This window comes from Camelina sativa, chromosome 11 (genome assembly GCF_000633955.1).
Source record: "Camelina sativa cultivar DH55 chromosome 11, Cs, whole genome shotgun sequence".
NCBI lineage: Eukaryota > Viridiplantae > Streptophyta > Magnoliopsida > Brassicales > Brassicaceae > Camelina > Camelina sativa.
In genome coordinates this window covers 42,827,785-42,846,632 of record NC_025695.1, presented here as the reverse complement: position 1 = coordinate 42,846,632, position 18,848 = coordinate 42,827,785, and the positions used below count along the sequence as shown (strand labels likewise).

At 38.4% G+C, this 18,848-nt stretch overlaps 7 protein-coding genes and 3 pseudogenes across 7 annotated transcripts in view; all 10 read left to right on the top strand.

The window, feature by feature from the left end:
* LOC104726083 (protein ENHANCED DOWNY MILDEW 2) overlaps positions 1-142 on the top strand; it is a 14,591-nt gene extending 14,449 nt beyond the window's left edge. Inside the window, exon 19 of the mRNA XM_010444859.2 lies at positions 50-142. The gene's annotated coding sequence lies outside the window, so the exon portion shown is untranslated. The remainder of the gene's footprint in view (positions 1-49) is intronic.
* LOC104726085 (probable long-chain-alcohol O-fatty-acyltransferase 1) lies at positions 217-1,525 on the top strand. The gene has a single exon (XM_010444863.2). It carries the CDS (start codon positions 320-322, stop codon positions 1,355-1,357), a length of 1,038 nt encoding a protein of 345 aa, XP_010443165.1. The 5' UTR covers positions 217-319; the 3' UTR covers positions 1,358-1,525.
* LOC104728905 lies at positions 2,157-3,698 on the top strand (annotated as a pseudogene).
* On the top strand, positions 4,111-5,223 carry LOC104726082 (probable long-chain-alcohol O-fatty-acyltransferase 2). The gene has a single exon (XM_010444857.2). It carries the CDS (start codon positions 4,136-4,138, stop codon positions 5,174-5,176), a length of 1,041 nt encoding a protein of 346 aa, XP_010443159.1. The 5' UTR covers positions 4,111-4,135; the 3' UTR covers positions 5,177-5,223.
* Positions 5,750-7,112, top strand: LOC104726081 (probable long-chain-alcohol O-fatty-acyltransferase 3). Its single transcript, XM_010444856.2, has one exon. It carries the CDS (start codon positions 5,965-5,967, stop codon positions 6,988-6,990), a length of 1,026 nt encoding a protein of 341 aa, XP_010443158.1. The 5' UTR covers positions 5,750-5,964; the 3' UTR covers positions 6,991-7,112.
* On the top strand, positions 7,391-8,855 carry LOC104726080 (probable long-chain-alcohol O-fatty-acyltransferase 4). The gene has a single exon (XM_010444855.2). The coding sequence runs from the start codon at positions 7,778-7,780 to the stop codon at positions 8,804-8,806; it is 1,029 nt and encodes a 342-aa protein (XP_010443157.1). The 5' UTR covers positions 7,391-7,777; the 3' UTR covers positions 8,807-8,855.
* On the top strand, positions 9,992-11,169 carry LOC104726079 (probable long-chain-alcohol O-fatty-acyltransferase 5). Its single transcript, XM_010444854.1, has one exon. The coding sequence runs from the start codon at positions 10,053-10,055 to the stop codon at positions 11,097-11,099; it is 1,047 nt and encodes a 348-aa protein (XP_010443156.1). The 5' UTR covers positions 9,992-10,052; the 3' UTR covers positions 11,100-11,169.
* On the top strand, positions 11,469-12,514 carry LOC104728904 (probable long-chain-alcohol O-fatty-acyltransferase 4). The gene has a single exon (XM_010447822.2). The coding sequence runs from the start codon at positions 11,470-11,472 to the stop codon at positions 12,511-12,513; it is 1,044 nt and encodes a 347-aa protein (XP_010446124.1). The 5' UTR covers position 11,469; the 3' UTR covers position 12,514.
* LOC104728903 lies at positions 13,237-14,228 on the top strand (annotated as a pseudogene).
* LOC104726078 lies at positions 14,576-15,667 on the top strand (annotated as a pseudogene).

Sequence of the window (18,848 nt, the reverse complement as noted above, 5' to 3'; positions counted from 1 at the left end):
TCTGGCGGTTGGATTGATGACTAGACTAGCACTAACTATCCTTGTACAGTTGCAACATTTGTAGTTTGATAGATCTTTTGTGTATCACTCTCTGAAATTAATCGTAGGAAGAAGAGAAGAAATCTAGAACTTTTCTCTACCACTCGATGTCTAGCTAGTGGGCCTTTTGGCTGTTCAATAATATTAAAAAGAGAAAGGAAGCCAGCTTTGTATTGTCGTTTAAACTTTCAAGACCATATTTATTGTTGTAATTCTTTAATACAGGACCACGCCCAAACACTGGTGCTTCCTCAGAATTAGCAAACAACAGATCTGAGAAATGGAAGAAAACTTAAGAAACTTAATCGAGGTATGGATCTATGCGTTAATATCTTTATCTTACTGTTATTTCATATCATCTAAAATCTCCAAAGGTGTTCTTCGTCTCCTCTCTATCCTTCCAATCTGCATTATGTTTCTTCTTCTTCCTCTGTTACTCTCTTGTGTGCACTTTTGCGCCATTTCAGCTTTGTTTCTCTCATGGCTCGCAAACTTCAGACTGATTCTCTTTGCCTTTGATCAAGGACCTTTTTGTCCACTTCCCCCTAAACTCTCCCGTTTCATATGCTTTGCTTGTTTGCCCATCAAAATCAGACAAACCCCTTCTCCAGATGCGATCAAGAATCTTCGTTGTAAGAATGAACCTATGCCTAAATGGGTCCTGGCTGTCAAATTTTTGGCCTTGGGCGTCTTGTTACATGTCTATGAATACAGGGATGGTTTGCCTCGGTTCGTTGTCTTGGCTCTTTATTGTCTCCATTTATACCTTGAGGTGGAACTTGTCTTGGTGTTTGTTGGGGCCGTGGTATCTACTCTTCTTGGCTGTGACATCGAGCCAGTGTTCAATGAGCCCTACCTAGCCACCTCTTTACAGGACTTCTGGAGCCGCAGATGGAACCTCATGGTTTCAGCCGTCCTACGCTCAACGGTACACATCCCCGTTCAGCGTTTTTTTAAACACTTACTCCATCCCGACGGGGCTACGTTTGCTGGGGTCATGGCCTCGTTCTTTGTCTCGGGCGTGATGCATGAGCTGATCTTCTTTTACATGATCCGTCAGCCTCCAACTTGGGAAGTCACTTGTTTCTTTGTCTTGCACGGTGCTGCAACAGCCACTGAGATAGCGGTGAAGAGAACACACTGGTGGAGGCCACCGCACCGGGCTGTCTCTGGTCTTGCAGCGTTGACGTTTGTGAGTCTTACGGGCGTTTGGCTATTCCTCCCTCAAATACTGAGAAACAATGTTCATGAGAGAGCGATTGGTGAATGTTTATCAGTTATTGACTTTGCCAAACGCAAGTTATTCACTTCTCCATGATTCTTTTTTTGTTTTGTTTTTTTTTTCAATGCAAAGGCTAAACTTAGTTTCTCTTCAATGTGTGAAAGAAACCGAATATCGAAGTGTGAGACACGTTGTGTAGAGTATGAAGCATTCTTAAAGCGCAACAAAACTAATAATATGGCTTGCAGAATTTAAGAAAAGTCATGTAGACAAGAACACGAAAACCTCAAACAATGTGTCTAAAAAGCTCTCTAACGAATGATGAATCTAGAGATGCAGAGAGAGGCAACACTAGTTTATTAATAGTCCGACTCTGTTAACAACATGTGTAGCTGTCATATCTTGTTTCCACAATTTTCTATTCTGAAAGTGTTTGATTCAATCTTATTATTTTAAAAATACACATCTTCATCAAGTCAAACCCTCGGTGATTGGAAAAAAAAAAATAGAAGAAGATCTAGATTCTAGAGACATGGAGGACGAATTCAAGAACTTCATCAAGGTTTGGGTTTCAGAAATAATCTCGATAATCTTATTGTTACTACATATCAACTAGAATCAAAGCTGGTGTTTTTCGATTGCTCACTGTTCTTCCTGTCTGTGCTCTCTTTCTTGTTCTTCCTCTGTTTTTTTCCTCTGTTCACTTCTCTGAACTTACAGCATTTTTCCTCTCATGGCTCGCAAATTTCAAACTCATCCTCTTCTGTTTCGATCAAGGCCCTCTCGTCCCACTTCCCTCAAATCTCTTCCGATTCGTCTGCTTCACTTGCTTCCCTATCAAGCCTCAACAAAACCCTAATCCTCAAAATCAAACCCCCAAATGNTATTGACTTTGCCAAACGCAAGTTATTCACTTCTCCATGATTCTTTTTTTGTTTTGTTTTTTTTTTCAATGCAAAGGCTAAACTTAGTTTCTCTTCAATGTGTGAAAGAAACCGAATATCGAAGTGTGAGACACGTTGTGTAGAGTATGAAGCATTCTTAAAGCGCAACAAAACTAATAATATGGCTTGCAGAATTTAAGAAAAGTCATGTAGACAAGAACACGAAAACCTCAAACAATGTGTCTAAAAAGCTCTCTAACGAATGATGAATCTAGAGATGCAGAGAGAGGCAACACTAGTTTATTAATAGTCCGACTCTGTTAACAACATGTGTAGCTGTCATATCTTGTTTCCACAATTTTCTATTCTGAAAGTGTTTGATTCAATCTTATTATTTTAAAAATACACATCTTCATCAAGTCAAACCCTCGGTGATTGGAAAAAAAAAAATAGAAGAAGATCTAGATTCTAGAGACATGGAGGACGAATTCAAGAACTTCATCAAGGTTTGGGTTTCAGAAATAATCTCGATAATCTTATTGTTACTACATATCAACTAGAATCAAAGCTGGTGTTTTTCGATTGCTCACTGTTCTTCCTGTCTGTGCTCTCTTTCTTGTTCTTCCTCTGTTTTTTTCCTCTGTTCACTTCTCTGAACTTACAGCATTTTTCCTCTCATGGCTCGCAAATTTCAAACTCATCCTCTTCTGTTTCGATCAAGGCCCTCTCGTCCCACTTCCCTCAAATCTCTTCCGATTCGTCTGCTTCACTTGCTTCCCTATCAAGCCTCAACAAAACCCTAATCCTCAAAATCAAACCCCCAAATGGGTTTTCGCCATTAAAGTTGCCATGTTTGGTGTGTTGTTACAAATGTATGGATACAAAGAATACATGTCTCCAACTGTGATACTGGTTCTCTATTCTCTACATATATACTTGGAGCTTGAGTTTGCCTTAATGCTCGTCAAAGTATTGGTCTTTGTCACTCTTGGGTGCGATCTAGAGCCACAGTCCAATGAACCATACTTAGCCACCTCTCTTCAAGACTTCTGGGGTCACCGGTGGAATCTTATGGTCCCCGCGATCCTCCGACGGCGGTTTACATCCCGGTCCGGCGACTTGCCAAACGGATAATGAACTCCGATCAGGCTTTGTTCTTGGGAGTTTTCGCAACGTTCCTTGTCTCCGGTGCGGTTCACGAGCTGATCTTCTTCTATATGACGCGTGACATGCCTACAGGGGAAGTCACTTGGTTCTTTGTGTTACATGGAGTTTGCACGGCGGCGGAAGTGGCTGTGAAGAAGCAGAAGTTTGTGCGGCGGTGGTGGAGAGTTAGTCCGATGGTGTCACGGCTTCTCACGGTGGGGTTTGTGGTTGTGACGAGTGGTTGGTTGTTTTTCCCTCCTCTTATACGGAGTGGCATGATCGTGAGACTCGCTAACGAAGCCTTTTTGTTTATTGATTTCGTCAAGCACAAGCTTTTTTACTTGCAAGTGATAAATCGCTAAATTATTATTCAAGAGTGTGAATGTGTTACTATAGCTAACACTAAAGAAAGGTTTATGTGATCTAGAAGTCAAATCGTAGAAACGTCTTTGTTTTATATAGGTCATCTACTCGTTGATCAAATGATTAATGAAGAGCAACTATAATAGTGACTATTAATTCATAATCGTAGTATCCGAAATATTAATTCTGAAGAAATTAGAAAGACTTTTATTGTTACAAACATTAAGAAAATGACTTGATGGACTCTTTCATTAACAAGAATACAAGCAAGAAACCCCATTTATCCTCTCTTTTTGTTTTTTACAACATTTGAAATATTTTTTGAATAATCCAAAACAGAAATGACGCACACTTAGACATATGTGAAACGTAATAACATTTATGGATTTTGACATTTTTCCATGTTTTTTTGGATAAATATTACATTAGTCGCATACTGCACACAATTAGCAACCGACAGAACCAAGAGAGAAAGAGAGAGATGGAAGAAGAGTTGAGAAACTTAATCAAGGTATGGATCTCTGCCTTAATCTCCATATCTTACTGTTACTACATCTCTTCAAAACTCCCCAAGGGTTTTATACGTCTCCTCTCTCTTCTTCCCATCTTCATCACCTTCCTTCTTCTTCCTCTCCTCCTCTCTTCTGTTCACTTCTGCGCCATCTCAGCTTTCTTCCTCACATGGCTCGCAAATTTCAAGCTCCTTCTCTTTTCTTTCGATCAAGAACCTCTAAGCCCACTCCCCTCAAATCTCTCCCGTTTCTTCTGCTTCTCTTGTTTCCCCATCAAATCCAATATTCGAAACCCTTCTTCAAATCGAATCTACAACAAACCTATCTCTAAATGGGTTCTTGCTATCAAACTATTGATCTTTTCCTTCATATTACATGTGTACAGTAACAACTATGATAGTGATTTATCTCAGTTCGCTTTCTTGGCTCTCTTTATCATCCATGTTTACCTTGAGGCAGAACTTATCTTAGTCTTCGTCCGTGCCTTGCTCTCTACACTTCTTGGTTGTGATCTCGAACCGGTCTTCAATGAACCTTACTTAGCCACTTCTTTACAAGACTTCTGGAGCCGTAGATGGAACCTCATGGTCCCAGCCGTACTCCGTCCAGCCGTCCACATTCCGGTTCAGCGAGTTACTGCACCGTTACTCGGTGTACAATGGGCTTTCTATGCTGGAATGCTAGCTACATTTCTTGTCTCAGGGTTAACGCATGAGCTGATTTACTATTATATCATCCGTGAATCTCCAACTTGGGAAGTCACTTGCTTCTTTCTGTTGCATGGAGTTGTAACTTCCGCGGAGATAGCGATTAAGAGGACGCGGTGGCTTCCTCGGCCGCACCGGGCGGTATCAGGTCTTGCGGTTGCGGCGTTTGTGCTCGTTACTGCCGGTTGGTTGTTTTACCCTCAAGTGTTGAGAAATGATGTGCATAAGAGGGTGATAAATGAATGTTTATTGGTGATTGACGTTGTTAAACACATGTTGTCCATATTTAAATGTAACGTCTAATTAATCAGAAGAAGAGTTTCTCTTTATCCTCGTCATTGTTATTATCAAGGGCGGATCCACGTTAGGTAGGGAGGGGCAGTTGCCACTGTCAAATTTTTTTAGACTAATGCTATTTTATAACAGTTTTGAATTATGACCCTGGTATTAAATTCTTTTTTGCCCCTGTTACTCAGGTTTTTCTATATTCACACGTTTTTGACATAAAATGCGTCTTCCAATCTATACAAAACCAAGTTAAAAGTCCAACTTGTCTATTTATTTTACCAATATTTCAACTCGTATACTTTTAATAGCATTGTGTTACTTAAAAAATTAACCAATTTTTTTAAATGGATTGTCTTTCTTAGATAAAATTTGAGTTATATTTTTCACCAAAAAACTTGAATTCTTATAGAAATTTTTTTCCGTTTCAGTTAAAATTTGCCCCGGCTAAATTTTTTTTCTAGATCCGCCACTGGTTATTATCGCCAAAGCCTCATGCGTTACAAATTTGGACACTCCAATGAAGTCAATGATTATTGTGTTTTTAAAAAAATTCAAATGAAGAAAAAGACAATTTTTCAATTAATTTTTCTTTGTTGTATTCTTTTATATCAGAGCCGTTTCAACCACACTGCTTCCGGATCTACTGGAGGAGTGTTGAGATATAGAGAGAGGCAAGACCTACAGGCTACAGCTTTATTTTTCCGAATTTTCTATTCGGACATGTTTTGATTCAGCCCTATTATTCTATTTACACATCATATAAAGTCAAAAACCTTGGGAAAAGAAAAACAAGATCTAGAGAGATGGATGAAGAACTCAAGAACTTCATCAAGGTTTGGGTTTCTGCAACAATCTTGATATCATATTGTTACTACATATCAGCTAGAATCAAAGCTGGTGTTTTTCGATTGCTCTCTGTTCTTCCTGTTTGTGTTCTGTTTCTTGTTTTTCCTCTGTTTTTCTCCTCTGTTCACTTCTCTGGATCCATAGCATTTTTCCTCTCATGGTTAGCAAATTTCAAACTCATACTCTTCTCCTTCGATCAAGGTCCTCTTTCTCCCCTTCCCCTAACTATCTCCCGGTTCATCTGCTTCACTTGCTTCCCAATTAAGCCACTACAAAACCCTAAATCTCAAGATCAGTTGCCTAAATGGGTTTTCGCCATTAAAGTTGCCATGTTTGGTGCGTTGTTGCATATGTATGAATACAAGCAATATATGTCTCCTTCTGTGCTATTGGTTCTGTATTCTCTGCATATATACTTGGAGCTTGAGTTTGCCTTAATGCTCGTCAAAGTATTGGTCTTTATCACTCTTGGGTGCGATCTAGAGCCACAGTCCAATGAACCATACTTAGCCACCTCTCTTCAAGACTTCTGGGGTCACCGGTGGAATCTTATGGTCCCCGCAATCCTCCGGCCGGCCGTTTACACCCCGGTCCAACGACTTGCCAAACGGATAATGAACTCCGATCAGGCTTTGTTCTTGGGAGTTTTCGCAACGTTCCTAGTCTCCGGTGCGGTTCACGAGCTGATCTTCTTCTATATAGCGCGTGACATGCCTACAGGTGAAGTCACTTGGTTCTTTGTGTTACATGGAGTTTGCACGGCGGCGGAAGTGGCTGTAAAGAAGCAGAAGTTTGTGCGGCGGTGGTGGAGAGTTAGTCCGATGGTGTCACGGCTTCTCACTGTGGGGTTTGTGGTTGTGACGAGTGGTTGGTTGTTTTTACCTCCTCTTATACGGAGTGGCATGGTCGTGAGACTCGCTAACGAAGCCTTAATGCCCATTGATTTCTTCAACCGCGAGTTATTTTATTACGCTGAATCATGATCTATGGATTATGTGTCTCTTCTATAGCTGGATTAGTAAATCGTACTTTGGTCAGATAATCTACTCGTTGATCAAATGATTGATGTAAGAAACCAAAATCATAAATTGAATGACTATATATACTTTTGGGTTATATAGACCTAATAGAAAAATCAAAGCTATATATCAAAGCTTGAGAGAGGTTGTTTCACGTGTGATTAGTCACCAGTGGGGGTTAGTAGATGTCCAATCGTGGAACTGTAGATCATGTAGTCGTTGGTCAAATAATTAATATTGAAGTCTGGATGATCTTCTCGCCAGACATTTCTACACAACAATGATTGAAATTGCACCCAAGAAAAAAGAAAACAAAGGCTAGTTTAATTTTCTATTTGGTTCTTGTCTAATTCATTCTGATTACTTTTGTTCTCACACACGCAACCAGTAAGTTCCAAAACCTCGATGTTTGCAAGAACTTTTAGAGCACCAAGATTAGGAATTCTACATTAACCTTTTCCTTAACTTACGGTTAATTACTACTACTTAGAAGCAAGAATCAGAGCTGTTTCAATCAGACCAAACCAAATCCTTCCGGATCTCATGGAGAGTAGGCATGAAGAAAGAGAGAGAGAGAGCGCTGCAAAACTAGTTGTTTTTCTGTCCGAATCTTTTTACAATCTATCAAGTCGTCAAATTGCAAGTTATTTGGTTTATCGAATTTATATTTGATAATTCAAAGTATGTAACAACTAGATAAAATCAAAACCTCGGTTACTCAAAAGGAGAAAAAAAAAGAAGATCTCGAGAGATGGAGGAAGAACTCAAGAACTTCATTAAGGTTTGGGTTTCAGCATTCATTTCAGTTACTTATTGTTACTACATATCAACTAGAATCAAAGCTGGTGTCTTTCGATTACTCTCTGTTCTTCCTATATGTGTTTTGTATCATATTTTTCCTCTGTTTTTCTCCTCTGGTTCCGCTGCTTTTTTCCTCACATGGCTGGCCAATTTCAAACTCATCCTCTTCTCCTTCTTCGACCAAGGTCCTCTTTTACCAACTCCACCTAGTATCTCCCAATTCATCTGCTTCACTTGCTTCCCCATTAAGCCACTAAAAAACCCTAAATCTCAAGATCAAAAGCCTAAATGGGTTTTCGCCATTAAAGTTGCCATATTTGGTGTGTTGTTACAAATGTATGAATATAAACAATACATGTCTCCGACTATGCTATTGGTTCTCTATTCTCTGCACATATACTTGGAGTATGAGATTCTTTTAGCTCCTCTGAAACTTCTGCTTAGTATCACACTTGGGTGTGACCTCGAGCCACAGTTCAATGAACCATACTTAGCCACCTCTCTTCAAGACTTCTGGGGTCGTCGTTGGAACCTCATGGTTCCCGCGATTCTCAGGCCGTCCGTCTACGTCCCGGTACGACGAATGGCCGGTCCGAAAATGAACTCTGATCAAGCAATGTTCTTGGGGGTTTTTGCGTCGTTCCTAGTCTCCGGTGCAGTTCACGAGCTGATCTTCTTCTATTTTACACGTGAATCGCCTACAGGAGAAGTCACTTGGTTCTTTGTATTACATGGAGTTTGCACTGCCGCTGAAGGAGCGGCCAAGAGGACGAGCTTGGTGCGGCGGTGGAAGATGTGTCCGATGATTTCACGACTACTTACGGTGGGTTTTGTGGTTGTGACTGGTGGCTGGTTGTTTTTCCCTCAGCTTACAAGGAGTGGCATGATCGAGAGACTCGCTGATGAAGCATTTGTGTCCATTGATTTCGTCAAGCACAATCTTTTCTACCTTTGGAGGAATAGATCGCTAAAATCGTAGACAAGGGGGGACGTACGTTACGTAAACCGGGGCACTTGCCACGGTTAAACTTTTGAGATTAATGTTATTTTACATGAGTTTTTAATTATTCCCCTGCTAAAATATTTTTTATTGCCCCTATTACCCTATTTTATTCTTAGATATACTTTTTGTGTTGTGTATAATATTAAAATATCCTACAAATACAATACAAAAACTTAATTTTGTTTATATTTCCTATGTTAACAAGCCCATATTCTATTAATAAAACAAAATTTTGTTACTTATATTAACTTGAAACTAATCAAATATTTTTAACTGATATAATTTTATTTAAAAAAATAATAAATAATCATTTAATATTATTGCCCCGGATAAAATAATTTTTTGGATCCGCCACTTATTGTAGATTAATGATGTTTTCTATATAGCTAATTTTATCAATCATATTACTTTCTATGGATTTGGGAAGAAAACTAATATCTTCGATTAAAAAATGTTTGGTAAAATACTAAAATGTTGAATCGTGAAAACGTCATTGTTTCTACGCTTACGTCTGGAAATATTTTCAAAGTTAATGATTATGTCCAACAGTGCAAATTAATTATTTATTTTTAAACGAAACTACGTTCTCTAAATTTTGGTTGGTTTAGGCGTTTAGCGCAGAGCTATGGTTTCAGGATGTAGAATCTCGTAACAAAAGTCTATATACTACAACATACACAAATAGCTATTTGGTCCACTGCGTGAATATATTTTTGGTCCAACATATACATTTAGTCTACTAAATGAACCGAACTTGTGTATGATAATTTGTGAACAACAAGTTTATGTTGTAGCCAACATTTAGATATTATTTAGGTTTCCACGAACAAATTTAATCTATGTGTGGGCAAAATAAAGTTTTTAAAAACCTTTGTGGACAATCTGAGTTGAATCAAACAATATCTTTCTCAAGCGACCAAAATAAAGTTGCACTTACTATGGACCAAATGGCTAACCATTCCTTCTCTGGCATGGTCCTCACCCCAAGGAGATATTTACCACTAGCTATTTGTGTGGTTTCGGATATTACAACCATTTACTACCCAAGGACCCGATATTAATGCTCTTTTTTTGTATTCAATCTACATCTCACCCGCTTTATGTAATTGATGTTGTCTCTGTAACAATTTAACTACTAGGGTTTTCCCATTTAAAGACCAAACGATATACTAATATATATAGCAAAGTTAAAACCTTGGTGATTGCCAAAAAAAAGCAAACTATGGATGAAGAACTCAAGAACTTGATCAAAGTATGGCTTTCTGCAATAATCTCGATATCTTATTGTTACTACATACCACCTAGAATCAAATCTGGTGTTCCTCGATTACTCTCAGTTTCCCCTGTCCTTGCTCTGTTTCTTGTTCTTCCTTTGTTTTTCTCTTCTATGCATTTATCTTTAATCACAGCGTTTTTTCTCACATGGCTCGCTAATTTCAAACTCATCCTCTTCTCTTTCGATAAAGGTCCTTTAATCCCAATTCCATCTAATCTCCCTCGGTTCTTCTGCTTCACTTGCTTCCCAATCAAGTTTCAGCAAAACCCTAAGTCTCAAAACCATTTGTCCAAATTGGTTTTCGCCATTAAAGTTGCAATCTTTGGTGTGCTGTTACATTTGCATGGTTACAGACAAAATCTGCATCCGATTGTAATGTTGGGTCTCTATTTTGTTCATCTCTACTTAGAGATTGAGATTATTTTAACGTTTGTCAAAGTTCTTGTTTTTATCTCTCTTGGCTGTGATCTTGAGCCACAGTCTAATAAACCATACTTAGCTACATCTCTTCAAGACTTCTGGGGTCGCCGGTGGAATCTCATGGTTCCGGCAATTCTCCGGCCAGCCGTTTACGCTCCAATGCGGCGAGTCTCTGAACGTAGAATGAGTTCCGGTTGGGCACTGTTTCCGGGGATTTTGGTGGCGTTCATCGTCTCCGGTTTGGTTCATGAATTGCTCTTCTATTACATGACACGTGAGATGCCTACAGGAGAAGTTACTCTCTTCTTTGTGTTACATGGGGTTTGCACTGCGGCTGAGTTGGCGGTGAAGAAGAAAACCACGGTTATGAAGCGGTGGCGGTTGAGTCCGGTGGTTTCGCGGCTGCTCACGGTGGGGTTCGTGTTTTTGACTGGTGTTTGGTTGTTTACACCTCAGCTTAGAAGGAGCGGCGTGATGGAGAAATTCACATATGAAGCTGTGTTGGTCGTTGAGTTCGTTAAGAAGAAGTTATTTACTTTGTTGGGACTTGGGAATATCAATGACGAGTTTTAAATAAGTACAAGCTGTTGTGTTGATCTCATTGCTATCTCTATCTATCTAGTATTCATGACATTCATTTTTATATTCATGTATGTCACCCTCAATATTGGACCATAAAAGTCCGTAAATGGTGGGTACGTAAGTAACGTAACTAGTGTTCTGTCATATCGTACATCCCACTGATCCCATTAAAAACCAGCCTCATCAGACAGAACGTAGAAGCAAACTTGGTTCGTTGTCTCCGAGCACATGCCTTAACATGATGATTTTAATTTAAGGTTTAAGCTCATTCCCATTACTTACTATACACGCAAAAACTAAGTTAAAAACTTTTACAAGAATTCTCAAGATCACAGTAAAACAAAACAAACAAACAAAAGATATGAGAGAGATTGAAGAAGAGTTTATAACCTTCATCGAAGCTTGGGCATCTGCAATAATCTCAATATCTTATTGTTACTACATTTCACAAAACATCAAAGCTGGTTTCTTTAGATTAATCTCTCTTCTTCCCGTAGGTGCTCTGTTTTTTGTTCTTCCTCTGTTTTTCTCGTCTGCGCATTTCTCTTTCCTCACATCTGGTTTCCTCACATGGCAAGCCAATTTAAAGCTCTTACTCTTTGCTTTCGATAAAAGTCCTCTATCCACAACTCCCCCAAATCTCATCCATTTCCTTTGCTTCATTTGTCTACCCATCTATCCCCAACGAAACCCTAATTCTCAGGATCCTTTCCCTAAATGGCTTTTTGCTGTGAAAGTCTTACTCTTTGGTGTTGTTTTACATGTGTGTAGTAATCACATAGAAAAGTTACACCCGATTCTGCTATTGGGTCTCTATCCTCTGCATGTATACCTGTCACATGAGATTCCCTTAACGCTCCTCAATGATTTGCTTACTATCACTCTTGGTTGCGACCTCGAGCCTCAATTCAACGAACCATACTTAGCCACCTCTCTTCAAGACTTTTGGGGCCGCCGGTGGAATCTCCCTGTCTCAGCTCTTCTCCGGTCAAGCGTATTCATCCCTGTGCGGCGAGTATGCAGCCACTTAATGAACTCCGAACGTGCTGCAATCATCGGGGTTTTGGCTTCGTTTCTCGTATCCGGTTTGCTTCATGAGATGATGTTCTTCTATATAACCCGTGAAGCGCCTACATGGGAGGTTACTTGGTACTTTGTGTTACATGGGGTTTGCACGGTGGCTGAAGTTATTGTGAAGAGGAAAAAATTCGTGGGGCGATGGATGGTGAGACCGGTTGTTTCACGATTGTTGACGGTGGGGTTTGTGGTTTTGAGCGGCGGTTGGTTGTTTTTCCCTCAGATCAAACGGAGCGGCGTAATTAAGAGATTCGCCAGTGAATCTTTGTTGTTCACTGATCTAATAAAGCATGACTTGTCTATTTTCTTGGGATTGGTGGAACCCTGATATTGCGGATACAAAAAAAATGAATAAATTTAGAATAGGAATATTTAAAACTTTGTGTCATTGGACAATTTGTAAAATATGTTACAAAAATCACCAATATATATATATATATATATATATATGTTTATATTAATCTACTCATGTGTATGTTAAACTACAAATTAAAACAGTACCAAAAATAAAGTTATTATTAGTTGGCTAATATTATTTTACTTTTGTGAATACTTTTTTGGTTATTCACATGANAACTAGAAAGATAAATATTTGACACTGAATTTAAGATATGAGCAAGGTACACTTAATATTTTTTCTTGTACAAAGGTAGCATAAATAGGTTTTTTGTATGTAATTATGTAAATATGGGTGATTTGGTGTAGAAATGTCCACGTAGTTTCTTATTTTTAAGTTTATAGAACACATGTTTATTACTTATACCCCTTATTGATTGAAAAATTTAAATACTTAATTATTTGAATGCACGTTTCACTAATTTGATGTATACCTTCTTCTTTTTTTTTTTTTTTTTTTTTTTTTTTTTTTTTTGTATACAGAGAAAAGGACTGATTTTTAATTCGGACAATCTCAAAACCTCTGTTGGCTGTAGTGGGTGGGTTGTAGACTTTTGTAGTTGTTGTAAAAAGCCAATCTCAAAACCTCTGATATTGCTAAAACAGTAAAAGTAAAAAAAAAAAAAAAAAAAAAAAANAAAAAAAAAGACAAAAAATCTGAGAGATGGAGGAAGAAATCAAGAGTTTGATCAAAGTAGGGGTTTCAACAATAATCTCGGTATCTTACTGTTACTTCTTACCACCAAGAATCAAATCTGGTGTTTATCGATTAGTCTCTATTATCCCGGTCTGTGCTTTGTTATTTGTTTTTCCTCTCTTCTTCTCCTTTGCAATTTTCTCTTCCACTACAGCTTTTTTCTTATCAGCTATGGCCAATTCAAGGCTCATCCTCTATTCATTCGATCAAGGTCCTCTCTTTCCACTGCCCTCAAATATCTTCAGATTCGCCTGCTTCACTTGCTTCCCAATCCAGCGTAAGAAAAACCCTAAATCTCAAAATCATTTCTTCACGTATGTACTAGCCGTTAAAGTTGCGATCTTTGTTGTGTTGTTATATGTGCATAACGACGTGCTAAGCCTTCCTCCCTCTTTGAGTTTTTGCCTCCATCCATTGTATGTTTATTTGTTACTTGAGATTCTCTTAACCCTCCTTAGAATGCTAATGACCATCGTTCTTGGTTGTGACCTAGAGCCACATTTTCACGAACCGTACTTAGCCACATCTCTTCAAGACTTTTGGGGTCTCCGGTGGAACCTCATAGTTTCGTCGACTCTTAGGGCATGCGTTTACATTCCTGTGCGGCGTGCTTGCCAAAGCGTTATGAGCTTTGATTATGCAATGTTGATTGGTGTTTTTTGCTACGTTTGTAGTCTCTGGTGTGGCTCACGAAGTGGTTTTCTTTTATATAACACGTGAGATGCCTACAGGGGAAGTCGCTTTGTTTTTTGTGTTCCATGGAGTTTGTGCGGTGGTGGCCGGTGAGACCGGTCGTTTCTTGGCTGCTAACGATGGGATTTGTAAATTTTACTGCTGGTTGGCTGTTTCTTCCTCAGTTGATACGGAGCAAAGTGATGGAGAGATGTTCCAATGAAACCTCCTTGATCATTGATTTCTTTAGACACAAGTTGCTTCATATGTCCCAATGAATTGCATTTCTAGGTGGATTTGTGTAGGATTATTGTTATCAATTCTCATTATTTAATGTAACCATTGTATAAAACTGACAAAAAAAAAAATGAACGTATCAACTATCAAGAAAGAAGGTATGCATCTGATTCTGTAAGTTAATATTACAAAAATTCAAAATTGCGTTACAAGACTAGACTTAGCTAGGACCAATGTAGAAGCAAAAAATGGTTTATCTTCTACCGTTATCTACCTGTAAAACCACATGCCTTAATTTCATTCTGATTCTTGTGTATATTACACGCAATGATTAAGTTATAACCTCGGTGATTTTGAAAAGCAACGCAGCAAAGGAAAAGTTCTCAAGAGATGATGGAGGAAGAAGTCAAGAACTTCATTCTAGTGTGGCTTTCTGCAATAATCTCAGTATCTTACTGTTACTACGTATCATCCAAACTCAAAGCTGGTTTACCTAGATTACTCTCAGTTCTTCCCGTATGTTCTCTGTTCCTTCTTCTTCCTCTGTTTTTATCCTCTGTGATTTTCTGTTCACACACAGCGTTTTATCTTTCCCTTGCAAGTTTAAAGCTCATACAATTCTCCAACGAGGAAGGCCCTCTTTTTCCAGTTCCCCCAAATCTCTACCAATTCATTTCCTTGACTTGCTTACCCATCAAGCTTCAACAAAACCCTAAATCCATAAACCATTTTCCCAAATGGTTTTTCGCTGTTAAAATTGCAATCTTTGGTGTGATGTTACATGTGTATAATTACATACAATATCTCCCTCAGATTCTACTATTAGGTCTGTATCCTCTCCATGTATACTTAGAGCATGAGATTCTTTTAACCTTACTCAAATCTGTTGTCAGCATCACACTTGGATGCGACCTCGAGCCTCAATTCAACGAACCATACTTAGCCACCTCTCTTTAAGACTTTTGGGGTCGCCGGTGGAATCTCATGGTCACGGCTATTCTCCGGTCAAGTGTTTATTCTCCTGTGAGGCGAATTTGCGAATACTTAGTAAACTCCGAGCGGGCTATGATCATTGGTGTTTTAGCTACATTCATAGCCTCCGGTGTGGCTCACGAGGCGCTCTTCTTCTTGTTAACCCGTGAGCCGCCTACCGGGGAGGTCACTTGGTTCTTTGTGTTACATGGAGTTTGCACGGTGGTTGAAGTGTTGGTGAAGAAGAAGACTTTTGTGGGGCGGTGGCCGGTGAGACCGGTTGTCTCGAGAATTGTCACGGTGGGATTTGTGTGTCTGACCGGTGGTTTGCTTTTCTTCCCTCAGCTGAAACGGAGCAGCGTGATGGAGAGACATGCTAATGAAACCTTGTTGTTCGTTGATTTCTTGAAGCGCAAGTTTCTGTTATCTTGATTAATTCAACTTTATTATTACAAGTTTTTTCCCTTGCATGATTGTCTCGTGGAATGATGGAATAAAACTAGAAAAATAATACATCAATCCTAATTTGATTAAAATGATTGTGGTTATAAGATATACGAAAATAACCGAACCAAAATTGGAAAGGAAAGAAAGAAATTAACCTTCTTTCTCAAAACAACTTTGTAACAATAGTTTCATGATGTAAACAAATTAATACAGTTATCACACTTTGATAGATGAAACTATTATACTACTTATCGTACTGTTACTACTTATCAGTTATCACCAAGAATCAAAACTGGTAATTCTCTATTATCCCGTATCGCATATGTGCACTGGTCTTCGTTCTACCTCTCTTATCGTTTGATTAATCCATAACATTTTTTTACCTCAACAAAGTATCATGAATCAAATACAATGTGTTATTAAAATAACAATACGGTCGAAAGTTCATAATATTGTCCTGTACGTATGACTTGATATTTTCATTATAAAATAAGAAGGGTTGATTAATCTGCGTACTGATCTTGTGTAACAAACTTAAGAAGCAACCATCATCTTCAAACGAGAAAAGAAAAAACACAAAAGCAACCTACGAAGCTGCGTTGTGGATGCATCACGTAAACTTATACATTTTTTTGCTAAATTGCAAATATCATATAAATGAAAGTTTGGTTTTCCAACCTTTACATTGGTTTCTTGGCAAAAAAAATAAAACAAGAAAGCAATACTTTTATCCAATACTACAAGAAAATAGGTCATTTGCGACTCTAGTAATCGTCGCTCAATAGTCGCAAAAAAGGGTTTTGCGACTCCTTAGCAACTATTTGTGATGGTCGCTAAAAAACGGTCGTAAAATTTGTTGGTCGCAACATGGTCGCTTATTTGCGACGGATTTAGGACTATGTAATATAGTCATATATTAGCGACGTTTGTGTGACCGTATATGGTAGTTGCAATTTCCGACTAAACTGCAACCAAGTCTATTTGAGGACATTTTTGTGACTGTATAGAACAGTCCTAACATTTTTGTGATTGTATAGAATTAGGACGGTTTTGGGACTAATGTAAAAGTCTGTGTTTAGCGACTATTTTTGTACTTTGGATTGGTCACGAAGTGGTCATATTTTTTGAATTGGTTTGGTCACAAAGTAGTTAAATTTTTTGAATTGGTTTGGTCACAAATTTGTCACGGTTTAGCAATCCTAAATCTGATTAATTTCGGATTTTGAAATGATATTAATCAAAAGGAATGATGATTTAAGGTACTAATCATGAAAACTTATCATCCTAAACAAAAATATCCTCCAAAAAGTATTCAAAAGCAAAACAAGTTCATAAAAAAAAAACAGGGAATTGCAACACATTCAGTTGGAAGCAGTATTAGAGGAAGGGGAATTGGCAGCTGGACTGGAGGCTGGTGTGGTGCCTCTGTCAGTGGGTTGTGCATTGGTTGCAGGTGCGGTAGCTGGATGGGTGGTCGCAGGTGTGGATGATTCAGGAGGAGAAACCATAAAAGTTTCAAACTCAGGATTTTTTTCTTTCATGAAGAGGAAAAGCCTCTTCAGCTCAGCTTGAGACTCTCGGTGTTCCTGATCACGTCGTGCATTCTCAGCCTCGTGTTCAGAAATCTTGCGCCGAAGTTGATCTTGAAGCTCCCCAATAGTTGATGGAGAAGCGCTTGCATAACTATCTGTACTTTTCCTTTTCTTTAGTGTCTCCACAAGTGATCCAAGTCCAAATGGGTTGCCTTTGTGGTCTGTATGAGTACACTAAACCAAGAGATAAACATTCAGTAATCATCACAGACTAAATGGAACCAGATTTAAAAAAAAAAAAACAGAATCGAATTTACCTAAAGGAAGATTTCATTTCTTTCATCAAGGGAAAGATTATGATGTGTTGAACTCTCTGAACCATCTGGACCATCTTCCTCCGTTTCAGCTTGTCTCTCTTCTATGGTCCTCTCATACGTCTCAGCAACTTGTTTGGCTTTTTGATCCACAAATGTTCCATCCGGACGAGTGTGTGTTTTAAGAAACACTTCCACCAGTGACACAGGACGCCCCAACTCTTCCTCCTACAATGATAGTGAAACAGATTAAATCATGGAAATATCAGAAAAACTTTGAGCTGAATTCGACAAAAGAGAAGTCTTACCATCTCTTGATGAATTTGCACAAATGATTTCTGACCAGCTAAGTGTTTGTGCACTCCAAGACCTCCACGATCAGAGTTTCTGCACTGTGAAACATTCTCACTCTTCTCAATTGCATCAGGGGTGTCCCAATGTTCCAACATAAGAGGCCATAATTTTTCACCAATCCATGGTGGTTGTACACCACTCCTCTTAGCTTGACTGACAATTCCTTTCATCCTTTTCTTGGCTATCTTCAAGAAACCTGCTTTAACAAGCTCAGTAATGCCGATATCCCAATTGTACTTCCGCTACAATAACACAAAACATAGTTAGCAATAATACCAAAACATTGTTAGCAATAATAACATAAATAAGGAGTAAACCTTACCACAAATGTACTGAAATATCGCTCTTGAATGGGCAGTGGAGTAACCTTCCAACTGTAGTAAGGCCCATCAAACTTTCTCCTCAATATTCCAAAAATCGCTCGAGACAGCTGACCTTTCTGCCGGTTAAACCTGTTATATAAAATGAGTACGTCTCCTACTAAATATGGACTTGAAACAATTGAAACAAACTATTGAATATCAAACAACAACCGAAACAACTGACACTTAAAGCAACAACTATACTTATTGAATATCAAACAACAACCGAAACAACTGACACTTAAAGCAACAACTATACTTATTGAATATCAAACAACAACTAGAATTATTGACACTTAAAGCAACAACTACAAACTTAGACTTATTAAATATCAAACTTAGACACTTAGACTTGTTGAATATCAAACAACAATTAGAAACTTAGACTTATTGAATATCAAACTATTGAATATCAAACACTTAAAGCAAGAACTACACTTATAGACTTATAGACACTTATAGCAACAACTACAAACACTTATAAACTATTGAATATCAAACACTTAAAGCAACAACCTCGCACTTATAGACTTATAGACACTTATAGCAAAACCGAGTAAGCAACCTAGTAATCGACATTTGGATCAAAAGCAACCGAGTAATCAACAACTACACTTAACTTCTACACTTCAAGAAACTTAAAGCAAAAGCAAAGGAAAGAGTTTTATACCATAGCGTTT